This window comes from Bradysia coprophila (genome assembly GCF_014529535.1).
Source record: "Bradysia coprophila strain Holo2 chromosome X unlocalized genomic scaffold, BU_Bcop_v1 contig_12, whole genome shotgun sequence".
NCBI lineage: Eukaryota > Metazoa > Arthropoda > Insecta > Diptera > Sciaridae > Bradysia > Bradysia coprophila.
In genome coordinates, this window is record NW_023503293.1 from 4,925,667 (window position 1) to 4,938,387 (window position 12,721).

The window sequence follows — 12,721 nt, forward strand, 5'->3', positions numbered from 1 at the left end:
GAAAAAAAAATTGAACATAAAACAAGTTATACAATAAAAAAAAGGTCAAAAGAATAAACCCACAAGCAATGCACATAAAAACGAACGGATAAAAGGAGATAAATCTGTGCCACCGAATTCACCCTCTTACATCCTTTACCTTTTATACATGTTTATAACTAGCGCTATTCTTTCACAAAATATAAGCTCAACATCGTTCATTTAATACTCGGCGTATAAAATTCCCATTCGGCATATATATATAAACACAAATACATTTATGGATGTTTGCCCTTCGCATTTTCCATCCCTCCAATTTCATTTTTCGTACAGTTCATTTGTATTCATTTGGCGTTTGCTTCATAACGAGAGGAAGAAAAAAAAACACATTCCGAACGAACGACAGTCAGCAATAAAAGTGTGTGTGCCCCATTATCCCCATTTTTCTTTCTGTACGGTTTTTTTTCCTCTCTCTGTACATACAGCCGAAGCGGGGGTGAATCGGTAGTGCAAAGTGAGACGGATAGCGTAAAGCACACAAAACAAACATAAATTGTATATATTTTGTATATGGGGTTGCGAATGCAGCCAATCGGAAGCGATTATACACGGTTTGGTTGGAAACACTAGATTTATAGCACATAAATGGATTTTCGTATCTTTTATACCCATCTTTTCCTATAATGTATCCATAGTACACACATTTATATATAATTTTTATATTTATTATAGCCTCCCGTACATCCATCCCGTAATAGGGAATCGTTTGCGGTTAAATGTATATGAACATCCTTTTTTTTCGGTGTGTACCAAAATCTCTGTCGCTATAGCTGTGATGATGAGAACATAATATATGTAGACAAAGATTTTCTGCGTTTTCTATCATTAAGAGAGGAAAGCATCATACGGAGTATGGTTCCGCTTTCACCAGTTTGTTTGTTAATGAAAATTGTATCTACTTCTCAACGACGTATAATTCTATTTTGCTAATAGACACGAGTTTGCCCTGTTTTATGGATAACAATACTGATATGTATCCCACCTCTAAGTGCACTAAACAAAAACCACAAACATTGTTCTATCTCTACGAGCACACAATGAAAGTGTGTATTGTCTTGAAATTAGAAGTTGATGACTTTGGAGGTTAGTTCATATTATGTCAATTGCTCCGCTCTTCTTCTTCTATGTTGCAGCCGTATGTATATGTAAAAGATAATAGATGGATGGGTTGACGGTTGCGAGGGCGTATCATATCAAACCTAATGTTATTACGGTGTATGTGGCGGTGTGTGGTGTACTTATATGGTTATAAACTTCGTTGGAAAACAATGTCTATTACAGATGGATGAACAAAGAGAGCTAAATTGGTTCCATAGAAAATGCTTCCCTCCCTTATACAGAAGCACTTAAAGAAAACGGTTTCCTTTTGTCACAATAATGCTAAAATTAACGATTCAATTGAATTAGTTTGAATGAGAAGTAATTTATTTCGGTTTTGTGGTTTATTTCTTTGACAATAAAAAGGAACGTTTGCAACTGTGTGTGTATTATATACGGCGAGGGTTAATCATTAGTTTTACTGCAATTACTCACTTAACATTTAAATTTATAAGAAAATCGTCAGGAAATTCCACAAAAAACATTGCCACATGAAAAAGGTTAATACTTTAACCTGTCACATACGGCTATTCATCTGTTATCGATAACGACGGCAAAAATAATGACAAGATCTGTGTAATTTGGTCCTTTATAAAGTAAAATGCATGTTTAAAAAAATTGAAGTACAAGATTTGAAATCAACCGATTAAAAATACTTTGATCGATGGAAGTAATAGACCGGATAATAATACTGGGGAGATACTTGCAGATCTGTCTATAACAGGTTAAGTAACCAAAAATACTGCTCTGGTCGCCAATTCTCATGAATTTAAGCATTACGTAAATTGTCACACTTTAATGATGCAAAGAGTGGTCCATACGATTTGTAACTTTTGAGGTAACGACTGTCAAGTAACGAATTCTTACATTCACGAGAATCGACGTCCCGTCTACATGTTAGAGTAACTCTCACGTATTATTTCCAAATTTGTACATTATACTGCCACCATTTTTCAACTCCTTACCAAGCAAAAGTTCAGCGGGCAGTTAGATTTATTAAGCCGCTGTTAACATTATAGATTTAAATCTCGAATAAACTTATGTTCTGCTGAGTCTGGTACTTCATTTGTTTAAAGTAACGTTTGATACGAAATCTTTTACTTCGTTAGTTGTAGCAAACATCAATCGGATCCCTTTATTCTCGATGTCGATAAGAAACGGACAAATATTCTGTGGGACACATATTCTGCACGATTTTGGTATTTAGTTGACACTTCAAGATTTGCTGTGTCAGCAAAACTCATCTCTTTCTAGTTTAGAGTGCCACAAAACATTGTCCATGGCAGCAGACTCCAAACAAATTGGATTCAAAATTTTATGATCTATATTATGCCTACGAAAATTCATACAACATCAGAGCGCGGTGGAAAGAGATAGATGGTATCATTTTTTAAACTCTAATCAGCTCACAATTATTTTGAAAACTTCCCTGACTTTTCGTAGATGTGGATCGCGAAATTGTTTGGATAGACAGTACCACAAATCGACACGAAATACCCTAGAACATACGCATTGAACTGGGCTTGATTGTGCGTTGTCTTTATATGCGTATTGTTGACTTGTTTATTCATTTTTTTGTTTATTTTTCTTATTTTTTTCGATTCGAATCGACATTCATATTCGATAGAAATTACAATCGTTTCTTTATGATGACAATAAATTTGCTTAACGACAACATACACATAATGTAATAAACCAAATCCGATAAACATACTAAACAAAAATATCCCATATACTACCCATTGATGATATATCCAGTCAATAAATTACCGATTCCTTTTCGCAGCATGTCATCACACGTTATCAACTTCTAATAAAAAAAAGAACAACCCAGCACAACCAGCACACACATAACAATGCCATACATTGGAACAACACAATTATGCATGGTAATTGAAAACTCTTCTCTATTATTGCTATTATATACGAGTGGGTTGTATGGTGGCATGGCGCCGTCGGGACGCTATATCATATCGGAATTGAAAATGGCTCAAAAGAACTTAAACAAAATAAATGCCATTTTATGCTTCCTTTTATATGTGAAAAGCTCCAGTTTGGGTCCATATTCCCCGTATTATATCAGTGACTGTGCTGCGTATAGGTTTTATTTGTCTATTTTTTTTATATTTATACTTCAGCTACTGTTGTTGTTGTTGTTGCTTTGTATGTAATTTGTGAAAATATTTGGGAAATTTGAGCATTTTATAAAGGAAATTGCTCTTTCTCGGTGACTTAAACTATATTTAAGATGAGGGTTGACTAATACTTTTATATCTAATTTATACCGGAAAATGTTCACGAATTTCGAACTTTTTTTCTGAACTTTAAATCATTGTGGCATGTCGTTTCATTTCCAAACCGGAAATGTCAATAAATCTTCGAATTATATCACCGAATTTCGTACGCAAATTTCTATGTAGAAATTGTAGGATTTTTGATGAAACAAGTGACCATGAACAAGAGTAACTTTTCCTTGACGAAGTTAAGAAGCCTTTAGCGGTAGCTAACCATCCGTTACATTTTTTTTATAATCGTTTTACTGACCTATTAAATATGTTTAAAAAAAAACTGGAGCAACGAGTACAGAGGTGTATCGATGAATCATTTTTTCAGAAAGAATGGCCAGTGTCAGACGAAATTCCGCATGAAATTTTCTAGCAAGTATTTCACAAAACTAACTAACTAACTAAAGTTCACTCAAGCTTCATAATTTGGCCAGTAAATACGATGAATTTGTGTGCATTTAGTCGAGATATATGATCTATGCGCCAAACTTTCCACATTTGTATACTTCGACAAGTGGTTCATTGTTCACTTTAAGCCAGTGATCAGGGCTGTTACTTGTTATTGGTGTAAACGGCAGTTAGTGAGCTCTTTTGAATTTGAAGGCGATGGTAAAAAATCAAATAAACCGACAGAGTATTTGTTCTTGCTTTGCACTTTTAATCGCAATGACTCAACATCAAAGTCATCACCAGACAATATTTTCGATATAATCCAAATAGTGTGAAACTTTTGTATAGACACCGGGCACTGTAGTCGCACATGCTGAACCAAAGGATGTAACACCGACTACGTGATAAACAATCTGCCTTCCGTTCATCGTTGAAACCGATATCGGCCCACCAGAATCCCCCTGAAATGAATATGAAGACGTATCAAGAGCAGTGAACTATATTCACATTCACTTGCTATACCTGACAAGTGTCCTTCATTCCCGTGGAATCACCGGCACACAATTGACTGTCGACTATTCCGTTCGTCAATGATCGTTCGTTTTTGTATGCTGTAGCGCATTCCTCGTTGCTAAATAATTTCAATTCGGCCTTCAACAGTTCGTTAGCTGCCATTCCACCTAGAAACGGTTTGACGAACATTGAGGTGTCAATCGAACGAATTGAAATTTTATGTTAATTTTCTGTTTTTACCGAATTCGGTGTGACCATATCCTGTTGCAGTAACGTCGGTAAAATTAATCGCATTCTCTTGCCACAGACAAGCTGGCCTCACTTTAGCAGTAATTGTTGCGTCTTTGTCTAATTTTATTAGTGCAATGTCATTATACAGATGATCCGGTTTGTAATCTGGATGTCCCATTATCGACTCTACCCCGAAATCTTGTGGCAACGAATCGAGGTTTGTGTTGATTAGGTCAGTTTCACCGACTCTTATAAGGTCGGGCGGTGTTCTATTTCAATGCAAAGGTCAAAGTCTTAAATTTTTCGATTCTTCAAAATATTCATACCGTCCTATGACACAATGTGCAGCCGTAAGAACGAAACGGAGACTAGAATGAAAAAAATTCAATTACGAAATTGCTAAAACTTAATAGGCTAACCTAATTAGTGTGCCTCCACAATTCCATTCGATGTTTTTGTTACGGTCTAACCATCCCAGGGCTGCCTATCGATATAATTCAAAATTCAAAAATATTTTCTAACAATTTTTGTTTAAATGCCTTCGTGGCTCAGCCGTTACTTTACCGTTACTACGTTACTTTAAAATATGTGTTCGGAATTACCATGTGCGGAAATTCTCCGTCTGATGTCACAGTACCACCAACGACTGCTATTTGAAACTCTCCCGGTTTCCTTTTGATTGGAACTGTTAACGAATAAACATCCTCACAGTGAGCAACACTTTTCCTTCGTTTCACTAACTTATCTGAAGTCTTTGGTTGATCTGTTGTTATCCGCACAGGAGGATCGATAATCAGAAAATGATTTACCATTTGTTGCATGCAACACACAACCGGTTCTCTCTTGTCGAAACGACAGAGCGTTGGATGGATTCCCAATTGATACTCGTTATGGGCGTTCAGACATTGCGATAAATTAACACATTGACCGGCCGTACCATTTTCGAATGTGCATGCCACGGAATTGTCTGTATTTTCCAATGGGAACACAAAATCTTCAGATTGTGGATTTGATGCAGATTTCTGCACTGCACCAAGGAACAATACAATGGCTGGGCCAATAAAAACCATGTCAACCTTTTACGCAGATCAAACAAAAACTAAAGTGACTAGTGACTATGCTAATTGAAACGTGAGACAACGACTCGTGTGTACAAATAATTTACTGAAAAACCAGTTACGTTGATGGAGATGATGACGACGACGATGATGTTAAGCAATTAAATGTGTATACGCATCGAGTTGCACATTCTGTGTATTGTCAAGGCTTTAATGCAACGTTTGGAGAATTTTCACGCATATGGGTGTCTAACAAAAAATATGAATGTAGGGTGGGCGCACCAGTCTTCGGACATATACCAGTTGTCGACTATCTATTGTTCTTTCATTGAAAAACTTTTTTGTGAATGAATGAATGAACAATAGGTGTCCGACTACTGGTACATGTCCAGAGACGAGTAACGCCATCCCATTCTCATCATTTTAAAATCATTTCTATTTCCAATTTTTTAGAGTACGATAGCCTCTTCTAACTGTCGTTAAACGTTTTAGTAGTGATCCATTGATGACTGTTTTGTAAAAAGAATCAGCACCACACACGCTGTCGCATCATATTTTTTTTTAAATCTTTGAAATCGCAATGAAACCCGTTCTGCATATGAGACTGAGGTGGATGACTAACCATTGTTTTCGTTGTCTAATTTAAAAAAAACCCGAATGATGAAATCATTTGCATTTATAATATCCGTAAACATACCGAGAGAAGATCGCACACCTTCGATTGTGAATTATGCTTAACTGGTTCGCTCGGACGTGCTTTATGAAAGACGTTAGTTGAGTTCGATACGTCGATAGTGAGGAATGATTAGAATGTTGTTTCGAGCGATTTGAGTAGAAAAATAGTTGCATTTGAAGCAATAATTGAGTTTCGATCTTTTTTGAGCACTGTGGAAATGTGTAATACCATTTTAAGGCAAGTTTCCGTCTTATTGATCCACTCAAACCGATAAAATATAAACCGAACAGAAATACTGGACGAGCAAATACTTTTAACGATTAAAAAAAATTACCTGGAACATTTTCGGGGTCTATGAACCCACCTACAGCAGAACCGAAATTTAAGAAGACTTCAGCAAGCAGATAGATTAGTGGATTGTGAAACTAGGTGAATTCTCTTTTTCTGATTCGTGTGATTTTGTCGCCGATGGAACTTCATACTGATCAGTTAGCCTTAGCAGTTTCTGCGACTTTAACCCCATGCTACCCCGTATACACTACTGCGTCCGTCAATAAAGTGTAGTGAAACTTTGAAATTTTAACCTGTTACAAACGGCTGTCATCTGTTATCGACAACGACAGCAATAATAAACGACAAGCTATAAATACCTAATGAGGTCTTATATAGCAAAAGGCATGTTCAAAACAAGTGAAGTAAAAGAATTCTGAAATCAATATCTGAAAATCTTCGATCAAATGAAGTAATAGATCAGATAGTAAAACTTTTAATATTCTTGCCGTCTGCTACAGGTTAAATCAAAAACGAGACTAAGAGGAATACACATATTGTAAGCAGGACATGAAGAGACAGAAAGTCTACATTTTTCCACTTCTGCAATTTTTAATTATAAAAAAAAACATTTTCAAATAATCCCCCGGTATGTTCACGAATATTGTAGCAATTTGTAGATTTTTGTCATCACCTTGTCTTACGATTCGACTGATAAAATTTTAAATTAAAAAGTTGAAAAAAAACGAACCCTCTTAATTCTTCCATTAAAATAACATTTTCGTCTATTTAATACCGTTAGATATATATAAATTGGTAGGTATAACAGAAACACATAACACAGACACAAGCACACACAAATTTTTGTACAGCCAGAGATCGCATTTACAAAAGGCCAAATAAATAAAAATGAAATAAAATTTTATGTTCAAGAAAAATAAAAACATTAAAGTGAATTGCCAGAAAGTCCGCATTTGATGTATAATACGCAAGAAAAAAAAAAATCCGAAAATAAAATAAAAATGAAGAAAAACGAAGGAAAACTTTCAAAATCTCTCTTTATGGTCCACCGATTTTCCGATCGCTTTTAAATGGGCTGGTTTTTTTTTGCTTCTTCTACTTCCATGCTATTGATGTTTTGTGTGTTTTCATCAGATGTCGTTTTAACTGTGTGTTTGTAGATTTTACATCAAGAAAAATGGTCACAAGGGGAATGGGGTTATTCGATATGGTACATGTTCAAGTTGAATTGTAAACGGCAATGACATGCACTTAGTGGGTATAAATTTATTTACATTTTTTATATTGAAAATTTATTGGAAATCATACCAACAACAACAACAACAACTCAAATTCTTGTGAAGATTTATCTGACCAAGAGAAGTACAAGGGAATTTTAATGTGTTTCCTTTTTGATATTTGTTATTTTATGAATCTCAACTTTATTTTTAATGAGGGTGGATGATGAGTGCAAAAAAAACCGACTGGAATAATATTTCGAATTTCATAAAATTTTATCTTCTAAGAGGCGTCCGTTGCGGCTCAAAATTTCGTTCAATCAAATCGTTGAGAAAGAACTTTATACAAGTTATTTGGTTCCGTCTGTATACTAAATTTATTTTAAACAACATTACAGTGCATGATTTAATACAATAAATTGACTAGAGACGAGACGATTAACCGACGAAAATTTCTACCAACCAACAAACAAATCTCATAGTTAGTCGGCATCAAAGTAACAAGTTCCACCTGATGTTTACGAGATGATTGGGTAGCGTCATTGTTCATGGCTACGAAAATTATTGCTGCGATCAAACTTATCACCCAAACCACTCCCAAGACAATTCTCCAATTTCTAGCTCTATGTGTCCCAATGTTTGGTTCTATTTTGGATGCTAGAACGTTCGGGTTGGATTTCATTGGTTTCGATGGTGAGCATTCATCGAAGTGTAATTCCTTCAATTCATTCGCGTTCAGCAATAATGTCATATGCGGTTCACCGTTAGAAACTTTTAATTTGCAGTTAGCAGTTCTGTTCGTCGACAAACTCAAATCAGTCCTACCTTCAGTCATCGTTGAAGTCGATTTGAGATTATATTCTAGCATGGTTGAATCCAACAATGCAGAGGACTGTAGTTCTTTAAATTCATCGTACGTTATCAATGAGTTTTTAGAGAATCTCCTTTTTGCTCTAGCTTCATCTTCATAGGATGAAAATATGGCATCAGTACCTTCAGAAATGGTCTTCCTTTCGGAACTTGTTGGTATTGTTGGTAAGTCGGATATCTGATCAATTTTCAGTAAGTAAAACTGCTATTATTTCGGACAAACAAAATTTTATTTTACCTTTCCCATTTCGTTTAATGTTTTGGGAATTTCTTCTTTTTCTGCATTCTCCACCAACGTTGGCAGTATCTCAACATCTTTCTTTCTGTCCCTTGATGTGTTAGTTGTTGAATTTTCTCGGTTACAAGTCAAAATTTCTTTGAGTGCCGACGACTCTTTTTTATCATAACGAGACTTTCGAGATTTTTTTGGATGCGAAACACTTTCCACGAGATTAATATTTGATTTTTCCAAATCCTTGAAGCACGGATACGAAATCAAAGCCGCTGTATTAGCCATTTATATGGAAAAATTTATTTTAACAAATTTATATTTGATTGAACAGATCTGTCGTTAAAGTTGGAGTTGCTATGACCAGAGACATTGTTTCATTTAGATTTTTGAAGTAATTTGAAACGAGACTGATGATAGATAAGGTGAAAATATTTTGAAAAACTTGTTCAATTAGACTAAGGTAAGGCGATTTTCGAACTATATTATAAGAAACCACTTTTATTATGTCAACCGTGGGTTGTTCCAATTTCATATAAATCCAATGACTTATATTTATACAAAAAATATCATAGGACATAAAACCACGGTTTATTGTATCGTGAGGCAACTCATTTTTTCGTCATATAAGTTTACGCGTCAACCCAACAAGTATTTTTGGGTTGGTCAATTTTCAACCTTAAACCTGATCGTCTTGCTTTAATAAAATTTATTGAACCAATCCTTTAACAAAACACCCGGTCGAAAGCCATTAATTACATAAAATGACAATACTATCGACGACTTTCATATAGTACTGTCGAGAGTAGAATACGAAGTTCCGTTTGCATGTGTTTATTGACTTTAGTTTTATCTCGTCTCAAAAAATTTAAGTTTTTTTTCCACTCTGCTTCAGGGATTTTACGCAAAATTTAAAGTAAAAAAGTGGAAAAGTGAGTAAAAACTAGAGGAGATTGACGCGGGGGACGCGTTAGCAATAGACTCGCACGTTCCTAAACTACATTTTTCACAATATTTCCACACATTTCGTAGTTGAGTGTAATTGCTATTACAGTTGCAGTAGTCCTTATTATATAATAGTTATTTATACTACAAGAACTGTAAAATAGTTATTTTCCTAATGCTTGCTAAAATGTTTTTTTTTAGCGAATGAGAGGTTTCCAGCTCGAGCCGGATACGAGTGATGGAATCGAATTCGCTAAAAAAAAACCTATAGCATAAGTTAGGAGCAATGATTTTGCTAAACGACGTGGGAAATAAGCGACGAAGTCGCGACGCGATGTTTATTTATTTGTTTATAGATCAATAAACAGGTCTTTCATCCCAATAACTTATCAATCTGTTACAAAATAGATAAAAATAATAGAAAAAAGAATATAAATCAAACTTAACACTAAAACTATCAAATCACCAAAAAGTTGAAAGTTACTGCATTAAATCAGCTTCGTCTCTACGAAAGCATTCGGTCACATCCAGAGAAGTACTTTTCATGATTATCCTGCATCCTATCTAGTGGGTCGTTTTGTACTATATTACTCGAGTACTTCGAAGTGTAAAAGACAGGTCTGTTCATCCTCGTAGTTCTGCCATACTGATAGAACGTAATGCTTTGATTTAACGTTGTATCCATAAGTCCGTGTATCATTTTGTGAAGGATGATCTCATCATTGATCAGTCTTCTTGCAGTTAACGAGGTAATATTAAGATGTTTCAGACGATCATCATATTCTGCCTTACGCATGTTAAACTTAAGAGGTTCCGAGCGTACGCTGAAATTGTAGTATACATTTGTGCGTTTCGAAATTTTTGTTCGCTGATATCTTTTTACGATAGCCTTTTTTGAAAAATGTACGACCACATTTTCGAGTGAAAATATGTCAGCTTTGAATAAAAAATAAAATTGTCTGTGAAAGTTTCATGTGCTTTGAGAAAACTGTACCAATACCCCAAATTTGCATCAAAGGTACACTTTTCTCAAAGCACATGGAACTTTCACAATTTTATTTTTTATTCAAAGCTGACATATTTTTACTCGAAAATATGGTCGTACATTTTTTAAAAGAAGCTCTCGTAAAAAGATATCAGCGATCAAAAATTTCGAAACGCAGAAATGTAGGCTACAATTTCAGCGTACGCTCGGAAGCTCTTGAAGAAAAACATTCTGGTGTATTTCCTTTGGACTCTCTCAACAACATTAATATGCCTTTCGTATTTCGGTGACCAGACAGCAGCACAGTAGTCAAGTCGACTTCTTACCAGTGAGTTATACAGAGTTTTCATACTTTCTGGTCTCTAAAGGAACTTGCCTCACCGGAAAATGAATCCTAACATCCGATATGCCTTACGCGTAACATCACCGACATGCTCGACAAATGAGAGTTTGTCATCGATAATGACACCTAGGTCACGTTTAGACTTAACTCTTGGCACAATATCGTCTCCTGTCTTACATTCATAATTAATCTTGATTGATTCGGTCTTACGAGTAATTGACAGTAGTTAGGAAAAGGGTATTTTATGTTACAGAAATGGCAAATACCATTTGAGAACATAAAATACCCTTACAGTCCTTGTAGCATTATCATGTCCGGAGCGATAGTGGAGGACTTGACGCAGTCTAACTTCCAATAAAAGAACGAAGAAATTCTTTTGAGATGCGGCAACTATATATAGGCGAGAATTTAAGTTTCTTTCCTTTGGCCTGTATCACCACAAATCCTAATCTATCTTATTCGCGCTTCAAATACGAGCAAAACGAGCTATCACTTGACTATGTAACTTTAAAATTGCCGGAGATACATCGTTTTGAAGTTGGTCATTTTGATAGAAAATGCACCAAATTAACGTTTTCCAAACAATCAAAATCTTTCAACTTACTCTGTATATGTTTCTATCTATCTGTCTATCTGTCTATCTATCGACGGTCGATCTTGGAAACTAGTCAGCCAATCTCCATGAAATTTTGCAGGAACCTCAGAGTGGGCATAAAAATGAAAATGTGATACGCCATTACCCCAGGAAAAACCAGAATTTTGTTTTATTCACCTCGAAGTGGTTTCTGAGTGTGGTTTTCGAGGGTCGGGACTAATATTTTTTTGGGTCATGAGAGATAGAGTCTCGGCAAAGTCTCAGAGTTTTACGAGTAGAACAGAGGGGCATATGTGAAAAATGTCGAAAGTTGGAAATGGGTGGGTCAATTATGTTTTTAGAGGTATTTCTTGAATGGTGGCAGATAGAGAGTTACTTTCTTCGGCAAAGTCTCAGAGTTTTACGAGTAGAAAAGAAGGGCATTTGTGAAAAATGTCGAAAGTTGGAAATGGGTGGGTCAATTGGGGTTTTAGAGATATTTCTTGAATGGTGTCAAATTTTCGATTTTCGTCAAATTTTCGATTTTCGTCAAATTTCGAATTTCGTCAAATTTTCGAATTTCGTCAAATTTTCGATTTTCGTCACATTTTCGAATTTCGTCAAATTTCCGAATTTCTGTTATAAACTGTTATAAAAAGCAGTGTTCTAAAACTTCTAAAACGACTGATATCCCAACAAAAATCTCTTCGAGAAAAGTTTGATGCAGTCTTTGAAGTACAATTTCTAAAATGAATGATATCGCTATGGTTGACGCTTTCAGCTTCGTTACGCAAAAATTAAATTTTACACCCAATTTTAGTTCAAACAAGCTGATTTAGCTTTTCTCATCATCTGCCAAATAATTTTTACCAAAAAAAAAAAAATGACTGGAAACAACCAAAATTTTACCAAAAAAATCTGCGTCGCAAAGTGGCAAATGTTCAGGAACAGACCAGCAAGAAAATTTATCTGCCACA

General features: G+C 35.2%; 2 protein-coding genes across 3 annotated transcripts; both read right to left on the minus strand.

The window, feature by feature from the left end:
- Window positions 1-4,063: 4,063 nt before the first annotated feature.
- On the minus strand, window positions 4,064-5,751 carry LOC119067207 (venom protease-like). Its single transcript, XM_037170050.1, has 6 exons — window positions 5,159-5,751; window positions 4,976-5,040; window positions 4,883-4,924; window positions 4,566-4,825; window positions 4,335-4,492; window positions 4,064-4,273 (listed from the first exon to the last, which is right to left on the minus strand). The coding sequence occupies exons 1-6, from the start codon at window positions 5,624-5,626 to the stop codon at window positions 4,109-4,111; spliced, it is 1,158 nt and encodes a 385-aa protein (XP_037025945.1). The 5' UTR covers window positions 5,627-5,751; the 3' UTR covers window positions 4,064-4,108.
- A 2,408-nt stretch (window positions 5,752-8,159) lies between these two features.
- LOC119067208 lies at window positions 8,160-9,279 on the minus strand. Of its 2 annotated transcripts, XM_037170052.1 has the most exons (3): window positions 8,907-9,279; window positions 8,624-8,846; window positions 8,160-8,569 (listed from the first exon to the last, which is right to left on the minus strand). In XM_037170052.1, the coding sequence occupies exons 1-3, from the start codon at window positions 9,183-9,185 to the stop codon at window positions 8,205-8,207; spliced, it is 867 nt and encodes a 288-aa protein (XP_037025947.1). In that variant the 5' UTR covers window positions 9,186-9,279; the 3' UTR covers window positions 8,160-8,204. The 2 variants fall into 2 exon arrangements, with proteins under 2 accessions (XP_037025947.1, XP_037025946.1); XM_037170051.1 differs by having other exon boundaries at window positions 8,160-8,846.
- Window positions 9,280-12,721: the final 3,442 nt, after the last annotated feature.

Bases quoted from the DNA above. Each gene is read 5' to 3' on its own strand.
- LOC119067207 (XM_037170050.1), bottom strand. From the start codon at position 5,626: ATGGTTTTTATTGGCCCAGCCATTGTATTGTTCCTTGGTGCAGTGCAG. The intron at 4,493-4,565 runs GTAAAAACAGAA...AACCGTTTCTAG, and splicing joins ATATGGTCACACCGAATTCG to GTGGAATGGCAGCTAACGAA. The intron at 4,274-4,334 runs GTATAGCAAGTG...TATTCATTTCAG, and splicing joins GAATGAAGGACACTTGTCAG to GGGGATTCTGGTGGGCCGAT.
- LOC119067208 (XM_037170051.1), bottom strand. From the start codon at position 9,185: ATGGCTAATACAGCGGCTTTGATTTCGTATCCGTGCTTCAAGGATTTG. The intron at 8,847-8,906 runs GTAAAATAAAAT...AAAATTGATCAG, and splicing joins CATTAAACGAAATGGGAAAG to ATATCCGACTTACCAACAAT.